A 17,062-nucleotide genomic window follows, 5' to 3' on the forward strand; every position below is an offset into this window, starting at 1 on the left:
TGTTGACCTGCCATGGGTCTGGGAAACTCTAGAAAGTGCTGAGAGAGACGGGCTGGAGTAGGAAACAGCAGTGGATGGAAAGAGAAAGCAGCTCACGGGCCTGACTGACAGCTGCTCGTGGATTTGCCCTCCACCCAGACCATATTATTCACGGTGCTAATTCAGAACCAGGACTCCAGTCCTTGGCTTGGTGATGGTTTAGTCACTAAGTTGTATGCGACTCTTGCGACCCCATGGACAGTAGTCTACCAGGCTGCTCTGTCCATGGGATTCTCCAAGCAAGAATACTGGAATGGATTGCCATTTCCTTCTCCAGGGGATCTTCCTGATCCAGGAACTGAACCCGGGTCTCCTGCATTGCAGGCAGGTTCTTTACTGACGGAGCTAGGAGCGAAGCCCGACGCTGTCCTTAGGCCTTCCTAATAGATAGCTCGAAGGCAGAGAAATCGAAGCCACTGAACCGTGGGGTGTAGTTGGGAAGACCATAGTTGCGAGGTCGTCGAACTTGGCGAATTGTTTCAAAGGTAGATAATTGTGTTCCTTATTGCTTATTTACAGTGATTTGGACTAAAATCAATTTCTTTAGGTCAGTCTGAGAAAGAAGATGTGAACGGAAGCAAGTGGACTGTTACCACCTTTCACACCACGCCCCCCATGCCCACTTACTTAGCTGCCTTTGTCGTTTGTGACTATGGACACATCAGCAGGATCGAGAGGGGCAAGGAGGTGAGTGAGGGAGACTCCCCAGGTGCGGGCACGTTGGTGCTGGCTGTGGACTGTTCACGCCCTCCTTCGCCTCAGGGGCTGGGCCTGCACCCCTCACAGACCTCTCCTGGTTCTTCCCTGAGCCCTGTCACTGCTCTGGGCGAAACGCTGCAGAGCGGAGCGCAGCCCTTCCTGCTGGGGCTCTGCAGCGGGGTTTCTATGGAAAGGTTGCGCCTCACGTCCCCTGGAGGCAGGCTCTGAGCCCCCTCTTCCGGGGCCCTCGCTGCCTTTCAGAGCGCAGAGAGAAGAGGGCAAGGGGCCATGCTAGCTTCTTGAAGCTCAGGTTATGTGTTGTGTACCTTGCCTACACGCTCCTGATGCCAGCTGAGGCCGCTGCTCCGGCTGAAATGCAGGCAGGTTAAGCACCGTCCCTATGAAGGACCGGGCCCGCTGGGTATGAACACTTCCCCAGAGCTGTGGAAATAGGTGCTCTGTCCTGGAACACCTAGTTTTCACCCAGTTGTACACTTGTTACGTAACAATCCTTTGGGAAAACATCAAGGTGACTGTAACAGTATTTTGGGAGTGGTTCACTCCCTATGTAGAATGTGGGGTAGGTAGGGCCAGTGCCTTAGGCCCAGTTCTTTCTAATCAGATGGGCCTCATCAGGCTAAGGCTGTCTCCTGGGCCCGTGAACTTCCAGGCTTGTGCCTTTGGCTTGTGCGGATAAGCAAGCTATAGATGAACCAGCTCTTATCACCGGGGGAGAATTGCTCAAAGTTTCTCCTCCGAAGGATGAACGCACCAGATGCAAAGGACAGCTCATTATCACCCTCAGCTGTTGGCTCCAGCCTGATTTCCCTTACTGAGTAATCACTGCTAGATCCTTGATATTCCCAGATAGAACTCGGGCCAAGTCAGACATTCATGACGTGTGTTGATAAATCCACTCAGACACGGTGTGGAAGCCTATGCTTTGTACCTGGTATGAAGGAGTGACTTGGAGCTCGCGAGCGATGGAGATGGCTGTCCTCGTCTCCGCTGGCTTGTTCCTCTCAATGCTGCTGCACGGTGAATAATTCTTACAAACAGATTGTATCTGTTTCTTCATGAAAGGTCACCCTGAAAAGAAAGCTGCCATGGAAGCAAAGAGAAAATGGAACATGCCTAAGAAAGTACTGGTCTTAGCCAGAAAGTTGAAATTTGGGATGAGTTTATCAGTGGAATGTTGTGTTTGGCTATGACTCAGTTCTGGAAAGCTAAGGAATCCACCATATACTCTACAGGGAAGCAGACTGTACTCTTGGAATAGCACCCAGACTCTACAAAAAGGACTCCCTAAATAAGAGAAAAAATTTAGCAAAGTTGAAAATGTGGTTCATGCGTGGCACGAGGATCCATATAAGACACGCATAACTGAGGTTGGAAATGAGAAACGGAATATTTTCTGCTGTATCAATAGAGAAGGATGTCATAGTCGTCAGCAATTGCAGCCTTCCAGTGTGAGCTGGTCAGCCCTGAGGGAACTCAGGAGGGAAGAGAATAGCTGCCATCTAGGAGCCGTTAGGTGACAGCCTCTCCCTAGGGTGAGCCCCAGGGAAGCTCAGGACTCACTCCTCCCCTCGCCTCCTCAGAGCAGTTCTCTCTGGCTGCTTGAGATGCTATCTCCCGGGCTTGAAGCCCTAAAAATTTCTGCCATAACTCTCAGCTTTTAGGTTGCTGTATTTTTTCTCTCGACAGTTATGGCAGCCATGAAGGGATGGGAACCCTCAGCTATCTGGGACCGGTACCCTGTGTTTTTCACACCTTGAGCTTCCTTGGGGCTGCTCACCATGGGGAATGGCTACAGTCTGACGGCTGCTAGTGGCCACGTGCTCTTTACCTTGCTGTGTTTTCTCGGGGCTCCTCGGCTCGTGCGGGAGGGCTGCAATCATTGACGACTGTAACATCTTCATTTCCTGATACAGCAGGAAATATTCTGTTTCTCAGAAATAACATTTTGGGTAGAATTTATCACACATGTGCATGTGTAAAGATATTTTTCCTTTAGAGGGTGAGGTCTGCTGGGTCTAAGCAGGACCACAGGGACACACTGGTGGGCTAGGTGTGATTTGGAAGGAACTTTTTCTTCAACGTGTTCCGCACATATTTGTGATCCTCACTGCCCTGGCCCTCCCCCACAGCTTGAAGTCATCATTTGCCTCCACTGTGGCTTAGAGTGGTCATTTGTGGGAGGAGCCTTGTGAACTGGAAATTTATATACACACTTTATTACTGCCTTCCCTCCCAAAAGGCTGCAGTTAATATGCACGTATTATCCCGAACATGGTGACTGTTGCCTCCGCTCAGCAGTGTGGACTCTGGTTTCGATGTCCTCCTGACCTTGCCTTGGAGGTGAGGGCTTGAGACCGGGAGTGTAGGGGCAGGACTGAGGCCTTGGGATGGGAGGAGGCTGGAAGAAAGGAGAGCATCCAGGCAGGAGGCTTCTAAAACAGGTGGTTGCATTTTGTGAAACAGAAGCATTCGGAAGACCTCATGTCATTCAAAAGTCACAAAACACAAGACAAACTTCCCAGCAGAAATAAAAGCAAAGACAAGTGAGCGTTTGGTTGGGGGACAGCAATCTGCATTGTGCTGCTTTTGGTTTTTTTCACGTTGTCTCTTGTGTTTTGTAGAGAGCTTTTTCTCAAATGAACTGCATTCACAATCAGGACGATTATCTTATTTCCCTCCTCGCTAACTTTCATTCTAGAGTTAGGTGTTTCAGATGTGTTTTTAAGCACTGACACCAGCAATGCCATTGAAAAGTGCTCAGATGGTGTTGTTGAAGGAGTACCATGATTTCAAAATAAAATGACAATGGATGGTAAAACAGCATCGAGTTAGTCACCCAAATAACACAAACAAGTTCAAGCACCCAAACAACAATACAGTCACACTAAACTAACAAAGCATGGCAGAGCTTTCTTTCCATCTTCTACTAACATGGAAGTGCCATATACAGAGGCTATAATTTGCTTACTTCAATAACTGTAGAAGTCATGAGACTTTTGATGAACTTTTTAAAATTAAGGAAATTAACCTGATTTCAAATTTTGAAAATAAGATGGGACTCTTCATGTTTTGGGAGCTTCCCATGTGGCACAGTGGTAAAGACTCCACCTGCCAGTGCAGGAGATGCTGGTTCTGTCCCTGGGTCAGGAAGATCCCCTGGAGTGGGAAATGGCAACCCACTCCAGTTTTCTTGCCTGGGAAATCCCATGGACAGAGGAGCCTAGTGGGCTATAGCTCATGAGGTTGCAAAGAGTTGGACATGACTGAGCACACTTGCGTTCGTGTTTTTTATTAACAAGTCATTTTAAATTTGCATGATTCACATTTGTTTCATATGTTCTATACTGTGTAACCCCTACTAACTGCACAACTCTGTTTTGAATCACTGGAAATATGTCCTGAAAAGGGAAGCTAGCATCCAAAGGGCCCTTTTACTCTAATATAGAATCCATGTTTTCTGTGGGGGTAGATACCACTCCCCAGGATTTTTTTTTTTTTAAATTTATTTTCTATGTACTTTTGGCTGTGCTGGGTCTCTGTTGCTATGCAGGCTTTGCTCTAGCTGCTGCTATCGGGGCCTGCTCTCTTGCTGTGGTGTGTGGGCTTCTCATCGCTGTGGCTTCTCGTTACAGAGCACGGCCTCTCATGTGGCCCCCGGCCTCCAGAGCAGAGGCTTGGTAGCTGTGGCGCATGGGCTTAGTTGCTCAACAGCCTGTGGGCTCTCCCTGAATCAGGGATCAAACCTGCATTGGCAGGCTGACCCTTTACCATTGAGCCACCAGGGAAGACCCCCACCCCCACCCCCCGCAACCAGGATTATTTTTGAATTATAGAAGTTTTACACATTATTGCAAAAGATTGAAACAACACACTTTCTGAAGAGTCACTGTTCCCAACTGAATGAGTAGCCTCCAGGGCTTTTCTCCTCGCACGGACACATGTAAACATTTTGTCATGCAACTTCTTCTGAAAAGATAACCTTTGGCTCCAGAGCATCAGGAAATCAGAGTGAGCAGGCTGCCACTTTCAAACATCACTGTACACATTGCGTTTCCTAATCACTGCTTAATTGTTTCTGTCTAGATACGCATCTGGGCCCGGAAAGATGCCATCGCAGAGGGAAACGCAGACTTTGCTTTGAACATCACAGGTCCCATCTTCTCTTTTCTGGAGGATTTATTTAATATCAGTTACCCTCTTCCAAAAACAGGTAAGGTATCTTCCCTTACAATGGGTTTGATTTCCTATTATGGGTGCTCTAGGTTGAGATCAAAAGATAACTAGATGGGCCTCCAAGGACCCTTTGGCATTTTGCTGTTTTTGCTGTTTTGGAGTCAGCCCTGCTGGCTTCCCATCATTGTCTCCTACACGTTCCTAAACACGCAGAGGCCTGTCTGCTCCTTCTCTGCATGGCGCCGCGTGACTAGCTGGTGCTCAGAGGGCTCCCGGCTTCAGATTCCTCCTGGGTGCTCACTGGCGGCTTACCTCCTCCAGACCTTGCCTTCTCCCTGGCTTTCTGTCCTTTCATCTCATACTGCAAGCATGCAATGCAATGTTCTGGATCCTTCTAACCGCTTGCGCGAATTACTCCAGTTCCCTTTAGGAAGGTTTTGTTGTTTTTTGCAACATATGTTCTTTAGCTGTGAGTCATTGGATTAGAACTTGGGGGTCCCATCAGTGAATTTTTATTGTATAAAATTGGAGTCATGTGTGAACAGAATACGATCCTCGAAGGAATATGTAAACATTTTATTTCTCGTAGATCTGTATGGAATGCCCTTAAAATTATGTGAGCTGCTCAGCTCAGAAAGTTGTTCCATGTTTTTTCTCTCTCGCTTGAGGGTATCATGTCAGTGTGTTTTGTTCCTCTGAAAGGTTATTTAGTCGAAGTCTTGGGGGAAAGTATGCTTGGCCTTTACTGGCAGACAGTGGAAGAAGGTGGGGAGTAAAAATTAGGGCGCTCCAGGCTCCCGAATGCTGCGTAGCCAGGGCCTCTGCCGCTCAAGCCTGGCTGAGGAGGGACGGGGAGTGAAGGAACGGGGGCCAGCTGTGGCCTGCTTGTGGATCCCAGAGGTTATACCTGTCACTTAGAGAGTTGGAGGCAGGGACTTCCCTGCAGGCCAGTGGTTAAGGCTCTGAGTTTCTGCTGCAGGGGGCACAGGTTCGATCCCTGGCCAGGGAACTAAGATCCTCGATCCCACATGCGACGCAGCACGGCCAAAAAAAAACTAGAAAAAGAAGGAAAGAAGCAAAGAAAGTTGGCAGCAACAGGAATCTGAGCATGGAGACCAAGTTTCTGGTACTTCTATGGCCGGAAGATCTCAAAATGACCCTTGTCTAGGCAAGAAAATTTCTCTTTATCTTTATTTAGATAAGGAGAAGTCCAGAGTTATTCTTGATATCCTCGTCTGTCAAAACATCTCCTCCATCCAGTTAGTCGCCTCCTTATTATCTCCACCTCCACCCACTTCTTCCCCATCCCTCTCATTCTCCCTAGTTCATATCACCAAAGTCTCGACCACAACTGACCTTGCTTAGTTTGACCACCGTCCCTCTTGTCTCCTCCAGTTCATCTTCCACACTGAGGCCTGAGGGATCTTTCCAAAGCAAAATCTGATCGTGTTATTGCCCTGTTTAAAATTCTTCTGTGGCTTCCCAATGCCCTGGGGATAAAGTCCAAAGTTCACACCGTATCTTTAACAGTGCATCTCTTGCCAACCTCTAAGGGCTTCTGACAGTTTCTCGGAGTAGAAAGGCTTCTCTAGCAGCATCTCTGTCCTCTTCTACACTTTCATCTTCTTCTCCTCTTGGTCAGGCTCTTGCATATTCAGTTTGCACATCCTGCCATTCCTTTTACCCAACTTGTTGATTCTTATATTTCTCAACGCAGTGCCTCCTCCTCCAGGAAGTCTTCCCTGACTCTCTCTCTCCCAAGCTTCCACAGCATCCTGTGCATCCCTGTATTCAAGTTCTTGAGCTGCTAGATCCTAATCATCTCTGGATTAGGTCAAGGGCAAGTTGAGGGTCAGGGTCTGGACTGTCCTTTTTTAAGTACCTTCTGAGCCTGTGATGCTGCTTTTCTCAGAGTTTTTGTTTAGTTGCTAAGTCATGCCTGACGCTTTTGCAACCCCAGGCTCCTCTGTCCATGGGATTCTCTAGGCAAGAATGCTGCAGTGGGTTGCCATTTCTTTCTCCAAGGGATCTTTCCAACCTAGGGATCAAACCCACGTTTCCTGCATCAGCAGATAGATTCTTTACCACTGAGCCACAAGGGAAGGCCCTCTCTCAAACTAGGAAACAGTAAACATTTTTTTTTTTTTTTAGTGGGGGGAAAAATATGTCCAATGAGTTCCGTAATTCCATGTAAGTTCTGTCTAGATTACCAGCTCCTGGAAGTCAAGGTTATGTTGGAAGTCAAGGTTATGTTGGCACTTTTTTTTTTTTTCTGTATCTTTCATAGCATCTGAGGCAGTGTTTCTCTATGAGCACGTGTAGGTGGTGGTTAGTCAAAACTGCCTTTTGATGGATAGATGATTACAATAGAGTTTCTCTGTTACTGGATCTTTCAGAGAAAGATGAACTAGTGTCTCCTAATTACTTTGACTTTTGGTTGAGTCATTTAAAAACAGAACAAAAAAACTTTTATAGCCGCTGGTGGAGTTGGCTGTTTAGGTTGTTATAAGCTTTAAAAGAAAAAGTGACATCATGATGCTTTTAGGAGTAAGTATGGGCAATGGCACCCCACTCCAGTACTCTTGCCTGGAAAATCCCATGGACGGAGGAGCCTGGTAGGCTGCAGTCCATGGCGTCGCGAAGAGTCGGACACGACTGAGCGACTTCACTTCACTCACATGGGTGTTTAAGATTTGCAGACTTTTAAAATAGCAACTTCCCTTTTAAGTTTTTATTTTTCTTAACTTGTAACCATAGCAGGCTAATGATATATATGGTACATCTCAGCAAAGTTTGAATTTTTGAAGCAATAAAACTCAAGTACTCTATAAATCATAAAGCAGTGGCATGATTACCATAATTAGTGAGAATCTACTGAGTAAATGAGAACCACCTACTGCTTTTCTAGGTGCTCTCTGAATGCAGAAGCAGTAGGTGGCAGAGGCTCTGTTCAGGTAGCTGAGTTTGGCAGATAGCTGCTGCTAAGTCGCTTCAGTCGTGTCCAACTCTGTGCAACCCTTTAGACAGCAGCCCACCAGGCTCCCCCGTCCCTGGGATTCTCCAGGCAAGAACACTAGAGTGGGTTGCCGAAATTTCCTTCTCCAGTGCGTGAGAGGGAAAAGTGAAAGCGAAGTCGCTCAGTCGTGTCCGACTCTTTGCGACCCCATGGACTGCAGCCTACCAGGCTCCTCTGTCCATGGGATTTTCCAGGCAAGAGTACTGGAGTGGGGTGCCATCGCCTTCTCCATTGGCAGCTAGCATCTACATGTTAAAAACAGAAGCAAACAAATTGTGAAGGAGGAGATAGCACTGACTCATAAAGTCAGCATGAAGTCTCAGCAGAAAGAAGACTGTGTGGCAGAAACCAACACAGTATTGTAAAGCAATTGTCCTTCAATTACAAATAAATTTTAAAGAAACAGTTAAGCAAAAAAGAAAGGACAATAAGTGGTAATGGTTGTACCCCCAATATATAAAGAATACCTACAGATAAATAAGAAAAATACAATAGGAAAAAAAACAAGTAAAAGATATATGAATAGATGTTATACAGAAAAGGAAACACATGTGGCTAACAAAGTTATGAAGAAATATTTAAGCTTATTAAGCAGTCTGAGAAATGAGTACGCAAGGTCACAGTGACAACCTACTCAGTTGTCAAAGAGTAGGCATTCTCACAAATACAAGTGTTAGAAAGTGACACTGTTGAAAGGAATATCAATTGTTACAACTTAAAAAGCTGTTTGTTGTCTTATAATGTTGATCATCAGAATACCTTAGAACCCAGAAATTCCATTCCTAGATATATCTTCAAGAGGAATTTGAGCACATACATGCCAGAAGACATGTGCAAGCATGTTTGAAGCTGCACTTTTCATACTAGTGCCAAACTGAAAGCAACCAAAGTGGTCACGGATAGAATGGGTATGGGTCATTCACACAACGAAAAACTATCCAGTAGAATGGGAAACTCAGGCTGAGGCAACTAAGTATGTCGAAAGATAATGGAGCATTACCTGTTGAGGCTATGTAATGACCTGAATATTTCTTACTATACACTGTCAGCTTCAACCAAGTGTAAAGTCAACTAAATTACTGAGCGTAGCATAGCTAAAGCATTCATGAGGCAAATGTAGCGTGGACTATAGCAATGATATTTCTTTCACTAGCAAAGGAAAATTTTAAAACTTGTATCATTCTAGTTTTAGAAGTAACAAATGATCACACTGTAAAAAATTTGGAAAGATAAGGAAAGCACGAACAAGAGAAGCAAAATCTCTTGGAATGCTGCCATGCAGAGATGGCCCTGGGTAACATTTTGATGTCTCGTTTCCCCGGTATCTGTCTTTGTCTCAATTTCCATCTTTCTCTGTATTTGCTTCTTTGTTTTTAACAAAAATGATACCATGGAATTGATACTATTCATTGATTAAAAAAGAAAAGGAACAATATAAAGCAATATGATCCAGGTAACTGTTCTGTTTTATTGTCATTTTAACGCATAGGCTGCCTACATATCAATTTGACAAAATAATTTTTTTAATCTTCAGTGGTTGAAAATTTGGACTGATTTTTCTTTCTTGAGGGGGAGGGGGCTGCTTTTAAAACACGAAAGAAAACATAAGGAAGTGTTTACAAATATCCATGCAATTTGCCTTAGTAGAAATTGCAAAATGTGAAAGGCTAGGAACATTTTTAAAAGTTACGAAGCGTTTTGCTGGTCTGCTCCAGAAAAACTACTAGTTCACACCCTCACCAATAGGCTATGTGTCAGTTTTCCCATACCTAATTATAAATTCTAGCCAATACTAATTATTATATTTGAAAATGTATTTCATGCATTTGAAAGTTATATCATTGTTTTAATTTTTGTTTTTGATACTAATGAAGCTGAAAATTTTAAATAAGATTTTTGGGTGTTTGAATTATTTCTTTATTGAATTGTTCATTTTTCCTTTTTGATTCATCAAAGTTCTTTAAGTATTGAAAAAATATTATCTAGTTGTGATATAGGCTGCAGATATTTACCCCAGTCTGTGTTTTGCCTTTCAAATTTGTTTGTGGTGTTTTTGGTGCACTAAAACATTTAATTTTAAAGACACTTAATTTTTTTAGAACAGTTTACAAAAAAAGTGTGCCCAGAGTGTGAAGAGTCCTCATATATTTCCTCTCCCTCCCCTTGCCCCCACCTCTAGTTTCTCTTCTTGTTAACATCGTACATTGGTGTGGATTTTTAAAAACTACAGTTGATGAATCAGTACTGATATATTTTTGTAACTAAAGTCCATAGCTTACATTAAGGTTCACTGTTTCTGTTGTACAGCTCTGTGAATTTCAACAAATGCATACAGTGATGAGGGCTTCCCCGGTGACTCGGCAGTAAAGAATCCTGTTTCAGTGCAGGAGACACAGGGGACATAGGATTGTTTGATCCCTGGGTCAGGAAGATTCCCTGGAGGAGAGTGGCAACCCACTCCAGTGTTCTTACCTGAAGAATCCATGGACAGAGGAGCCTGGTGGGCTACAGTCCAGTGGGTCGCAAAGAGTCGGACCCGACTGATTTGACCGAGTACACAGTAATGACATATGTCTACCGTCACAGCATCAGACGATAGTTTCACTGTCTTAAAAATCCCCTGTGCTCTACCTGCTCATCCCCTCGTTTCCCGCAGTCCCTGACAGCCACTGATCTTTGTACTGTCTATATAATTTTGCCTTTTCCATAATGTTAGGTACTAATGGAATCATACCATGTGTAACTTTTTCTTATTGGCTTCTTTCACTTAGTGGGATTCCCTGGTAGCTCAGCTGGTAAAGAATCCACCTGCAATGCAGGAGACCTGGATTAGATTCCTGGGTTGGGAAGATCTCCTGGAGAAGGGATAGGCTACCCGCTCCAGTATTCTTGGGCTTCCCTGGTGGCTTACTTGGTAAAGAATCTGTCTGCAATGCAGGAGACCTGAATTTGACCCCTGGGTTGGGAAGTTCGCCTGAAAGAGGGCATGGCAACTCACGCCAGTGTTCTTGCCTCGAGAATCCCCATGGACTATGAGGTCGCAAAGAGTCAGAGACCACTGAGCGACTTTCACTTTTCTTTCACTTAGTAACATTCACTTAAGTTTTATCCATGTCCTTTCATAACTTAATAGCTCATTTCTTTCTAGCACTAAATAGTACTCTGTTGTATGGCTGTACTACAGTTTATTTATCCATTCACCTATTAAAAGACATCTTGATTGCTTCCAAGCTTTGGCAGTTATGATTAAAGCTGCTATAGGCATTCACGTGCATGTTGCTGACTTCAGTTGTGAACTCATTTGGGTAAACCCTTAGGAGTTCAATTGCTAGACTGTATCGCCAACCTGTGTTCAGCTTTATAAGAAACTGCCGAATTGTCTTCTGAAGTGGCTGTGCCATTTTGCATTCTCACCAGCAATGAATGAGTGTTTTTATTGTTCCACATCTTCTCCAACATTGATGTTTTGTTTTGAACTGCTGTATCATGGTATCTTGTTGTTTTAATTTGCAATTTCATAATGACATATGGTGTTGAGCATATCTTCATCTGTTCATTTGCCATTTGTGTATCTCTTTAGTGAAGTGTCTCTTTAGTGAAGTGTCTCTTTAGATCTTTTGCTAATTCTGTAAAGTTGTTCTCTTATTTTTGAGTTTCAAGTGTTCTTTGTATATTTTGGATATAGGTCCTTAATCAAAAGTATTTAATTTTCATATAGTCAAAACAATTTGTTTTCTGAGCCTGTCTTCTCTATGTCTTTAATGCCTTTCTCCTGCCCCTTAAGTTATAGATATTCACTTGCATTTTCTTTCAGTTATTTTATGATTTCATTTTGAGATGTTGTATCTGGAACTCTCAAATCTTTGGAAAGAGATGATTCATTTTTCCCTCCATTTAAATCCACTTAGATATAATTGCTTTGCCTACTTTTGACAACCGTGCAATGGAAAACTGGGGACTATTGATATTTGACGAGTCATTATTGTTGCTGCAACCAAGTGATAAACTAACAGAAAAAAAGATCGTGATCTCCTTTACTGTCTCCCACGAAATCGGACATCAGGCATGTGGTAAAATGTTCTTTCTTATTTCACACGAAAATATTCTCCAGCTTCTGCACCGAAAGCAGCAAAAACTCCTCAAACTCTACCGTACAGCAAATTTCAAAATATAACTTGAAAAGTGGTCCAGTGAGTGAAAACAAGGAAGGATCTATGTAAGCAGACCCCGGGTGGATTTGAACTTTTGGTGATAGATCATAGTGATGAGAAATCTCAGAACATTAGCAGGTCGTATATTCAAAGAGTAATTGTGTGCCACAAAGTTCGCTTCAGGAAAAGTAAACCAAGCAGACCTATGATTATCTGCTTTTCATTCCATCTTAAAATAGAGATATTCAAAAGAGTCATCAGAAGATATCCCATTTCATCAGTAGATTGTCACAAACTTTTTTTTTTTTTTGCTAGAAGTTACAAGTTAAAGGATTATAGTCAATTTACTAGTATCACTGAGGTGACAACCACCTAAACTGTGAAATTATCTTCTTGTTATATGGACCCCTGAGGAGTTTTGGAGAGGAATGATTTACCGTGATTAAATGATACCCTGTGACACAGTCAACACATACTTTCACAAGTCTTGATCATCACCCAAAGTGTCATTTTTTATTATAGCCTAAGTGACACAGTGTTTTGGAAAATGGGGTGCTAACTATTAGTACATCACAGCTATTATAAGAATTTGGTTAAAAACCAGGGTGTGGATTTGTTGGTTTTGGAAATTATTGTGTTTTTCTTTCCTGATTCTATTCATCATCATGTGACACTTTCCTTCTGTTAAGCTCAAATAGAAAATAATTATAACTGGACCACTTTGCAGAAACGAATACTTGAGTGATTCTTACATGGTGCAGATCAAATTATGTCCTTAAAACGTAATCGACTGCTTAGAGCAAAATTCTGATGTAGTCTGTTTAGAGTATGAGATGCTGTCATTAGTAGCTGTTAAGTGGACATTCAGGCCTTCTCCTTTAACTTAACTTTGGAGTAAAGTGGACAATTTAAGAAATGCTCTTCTAGCTTACTTTATTTCTGAGGATCACAGTTTTAAAGCAAAAATTGCTTCCAGTTGTTGGATGTGAAATTTTACAGAAAAAAATAAATGGTTTCACGTTATTAATAAAACAACAACATGACTTTGGAGTCCTGTTTTCAAGTTTTATCACTGATAGCAAATTACATTTAATTTTGTCTTTGACCTTATATTTATTTAACATGTAATTACAATAAATATTACTTAAATTGAAGTTAAGATTGTTCTTTTTATCCCCAACTCCAAAAGTGGTTTGGAAACTTGGTTACCATGAATTGGTGGAATAATATCTGGCTCAATGAAGGTTTTGCATCTTATTTTGAATTTGGGATAATTAACCACTTCAATCCTAAATTCCCAAGGGTAAGTATGTCTGTTAAATTAATTTATAATTTTTCTTCTAATTATAATAGTAGTTCATTTTCATTGTTGAAAGTGTGTAAAATACAGAAAAATATAGAGATAATAAATTGTCTGTAATATCAGAGATGATCAATGTTGTCTTTTTGATTTGTTTTCTTTTGTCAGGCTTTTATGATTGTAAATATTCCTAGAAGTGAAAATTACACAGAAATGTGTAATGCCCTTTCTACTTCATACTATATCAAGAGCTTTTCCACAGGTCATTAGATCATCCTTGAAAATAAGATTTTTAAGGGTTGCCTAGTATTATCATATAACTTTATAAGATGTGTGTATATGTGTATATATATATGTATATATATAAAATATTTTCCCTACTGTTAGATTTTAGGTTATTTTCATTTATTTCTACCTAGACTGAATTTTAAAGCACTTGCAATCAGTAATCTACAACTTTAATAATAAGTAATATGCTATGTTATATTACCCATAATGTAGCTGAGATTGCATATGATACTCATAGCTGACATTGTATCTATTATAGCTGATAATCTCTTGTTATGTTGAGTAAATAGTAACATGGAAAATTAATTTATGTGTATGCAAATCTGAATTGAAAGTTATATTTCCAATATTTTATTTAGAGTAGTTAGGTAATGCTTTCAGAATGGCATGATAAAGCTAAATTGATTTAAGTGTTTAAATGTTTGGATTTAACATGATCTTTTGACACAGACCTCATTTCTTCCCAGCAAGTCAGGGTTTCTTCCTTCCTCTCTGTTCCTGCCTCCTGCCATCCCTCTGATGCTCAGAGCTGCTCTTTCTGCTGCTTTTGCAGATCTTTTTCTCCTCTCCCCTCCCAAGTGTTTCCAAGGCTCTACTTCAAGCTTCTTTTCTCTTCTCCATACCCTTGCTCATTAGAATGTGTTGACGTTTGACATGCTGATTTCCACTGGTCAGATAGTCACAGGCTAAATTTATTCACTTTGAAGGAGAATCTAAGATTGTTCTTTCTATTATTATGAAAGTGAAAGTCCCTCATTCATGTCCAACTCTTTGCGACCCCATGGACTATGTAGCCTGCCAGGCTCCTCTGTCCATGGAATTCTCCAGTCAAGAATACTGGAGTGGGTTGCCATTTCCTTCTCCAGGGGATCTTTCCAACCCAGGCATCGAACCAGGGTCTCCCTCATTGCAGGCAGATTCTTTACTGTCTGAGCCATCAGGGAAGCCCATTAATATATTGGTTGTAAATTTTTCCCTCTTTTATGAAAGGAAGAAGATAGTAAACAGATGATATTTATCTTTTGTTTATTAAAAAGTTGGCAGAAAAAAAAATTGACAGACCTCTCTTGGCCACACAGAAACTTTAAAAAAAAACAACTTTTTTTACCTGTTTGTGAAATTGTAGCTTCTGAGGAGCACTGATGTAGCAGTCTTTAACTGCCCCAGTTCCATGCCACTTTGCAAGTTCAGTTCAGTCGCTCAGTCGTGTCTGACTCTTTGTGACCCCATGAACGACAGCACGCCAGGCCTCCCTGTGCATCACCAACTCCTAGAGTCCACTAAAACCCATGTCCATTGAGTTGATGATGCCATCCAACCATCTCTTCTTCTGTCGTCCCTTTCTCCTCCTGCCCTCAATCTTTCCCAGCATCAGGGTCTTTTCCAAATGACTCAGCTCTTCGCATCAGGTGGCCAAAGTACTGGAGTTTCACCTTCAACATCAGTCCTTCCAATGAACACCCAGGACTGATCTGCTTTAGGATGGACTGGTGGGATTTCATTGCCGTCCAAGGGCCTCTCAAGAGTCTTCTCCAACACCACAGTTCAAAAGCATCAATTCTTCAGCACTCAGATTTCTTTATAGTCCAATTCTCACATCCATACATGACCACAGGAAAAACCATAGCCTTGTCTAGACGGACCTTTGTTGACAAAGCGATGTCTCTGCTTTTTAATATGCTATCTAGGTTGGTCATAACTTTCCTTCCAAGGAGTAAGCATCTTTTAATTTGATGGCTGCAACCACTATCTGCAATGATTTTGGAGCCCCCAAAAATAAAGTCTGACACTGTTTCCCCATCTATTTGTTATGAAGTGATGGGACCGTATGCCATGATCTTAGTTTTCTGAATGTTGAGCTTTAAGCCAACTTTTTCACTCTCCTCTTTCACTTTCATCAAGAGGCTTTTTAGTTCCTCTTCACTTTCTGCCATAAGGGTGGTGTCATCTGCATATCTGAGGTTACTGATATTTCTCCCAGCAATCTTGATTCCAGCTTGTGCTTCTTCCAGCCCAGCGTTTCTCATGATGTACTCTGCATATAAGTTAAATAAGCAAGGTGACAATATACAGCCTTGACGTACTCCTTTTCCTATTTGGACCCAGTCTGTTGTTCCATGTCCAGTTCTAACTGTTGCTTCCTGATCTGCATACAGGTTTCTCAAGAGGCAGGTCAGATGGTCTGGTATTCCGTCTCTTTAAGAATTTTCCTCCTGCCCTTTGTGAACATCCTACAAAATGCTCACCATCACACAGTCCAGCCACTCTACAGTGCCTCTGCTCTTCCTCCCCTGGGCTAGACGTCATTATATAGATCTGCAGAATAAAGTACTGAAAGGTTAATTGACTTGCCCAAGGTCATTTGCCTGGTTGAGGCGAAACTGTGATTACATTCCAGTGATCTGGGTCTAGGCTGAAGATGAGGATAATGATGATAATAAATATGAATAGTTAATCAAAAATATTATTTAATACCATTCACTGAGCACTTGAGACTTAACTGCCTGGTAGTATGAGTCTAATATATCATCTTAATCAATCATCAAAATAATCCTATGAGTATAGTTATTATTTTTTCTATCTTCTATTGAGGAAACTGAGGGTATAAGTACTAGGTAAGTTGTTCAAGATCTCACAGTCGTTAAAGGTCAGAGATGAGATTCAGTCCCAGGTTTCTCTAGCTGCAAAGTCCGTGCCTTTAACCCTGGGGAGAAAACACCTGGTAGTGTGCCCGTTCACAAGGGGCTTATGGTGTGTGTGAGCGTGTTCATTGTGACGCTTTTCATATATGTGAACTGTATGTGTATATAGTGAGTCTTAGTCCTTCCATATATGCTACACCTACGACACTGTTCATATCTGTCTTTTATAAAGCAGCATCTACACGTGGTTAGTGTTATCCGTAACTATTTTTGAAAGCATTTGTTTGTACCCCAAATCACCCCTGTGCTGAGAGTCAATATGGAAAGACATTTCAGTCCTTGAAATAATTAGATTCACCCTTATGTCCTTTATAGACTGTACTAAAAATATCAATCAGTTCAGCTCAGTTCAGTCGCTCAGTCGTGTCCGACTCTTTGCGACCCCATGAATCGCAGCATGCCAGGCCTCCTTGTCCATCACCAACTCGCAGTGTTCACTCAGATTCATGTCCATCGAGTCAGTGATGCCATCCAGCCATCTCATCCTTGGTCGTCCCCTTCTCCTCCTGCCCCCAATCCCCCCCAGCATCAAAGTCTTTGCCAATGAGTCAACTTTTAATGCAACAAAAATGGCTAAGATATTATCATTTCTGGGATACATCGATGAAAACATGTTACCAATGTTTTTGAAGCTAAGATGGTAAGATTATCGTCTCATACCATTTAGTTTTAT

At 42.2% G+C, this 17,062-nt stretch overlaps 1 protein-coding gene across 1 annotated transcript in view; it reads left to right on the forward strand.

Annotated features, from left to right (window-relative positions):
* LVRN (laeverin) overlaps window positions 1–17,062 on the forward strand; it is a 70,621-nt gene that overhangs the window by 23,145 nt on the left and 30,414 nt on the right. The window contains exons 3-6 of the mRNA XM_052647007.1: window positions 587–726; window positions 4,843–4,969; window positions 11,857–12,011; window positions 13,289–13,402. Coding sequence (XP_052502967.1) covers window positions 587–726; window positions 4,843–4,969; window positions 11,857–12,011; window positions 13,289–13,402 — 536 coding nt within the window. The remainder of the gene's footprint in view (window positions 1–586; window positions 727–4,842; window positions 4,970–11,856; window positions 12,012–13,288; window positions 13,403–17,062) is intronic.

This window comes from Budorcas taxicolor, chromosome 10 (assembly GCF_023091745.1).
Source record: "Budorcas taxicolor isolate Tak-1 chromosome 10, Takin1.1, whole genome shotgun sequence".
Taxonomy (NCBI): Eukaryota; Metazoa; Chordata; class Mammalia; order Artiodactyla; family Bovidae; genus Budorcas; species Budorcas taxicolor.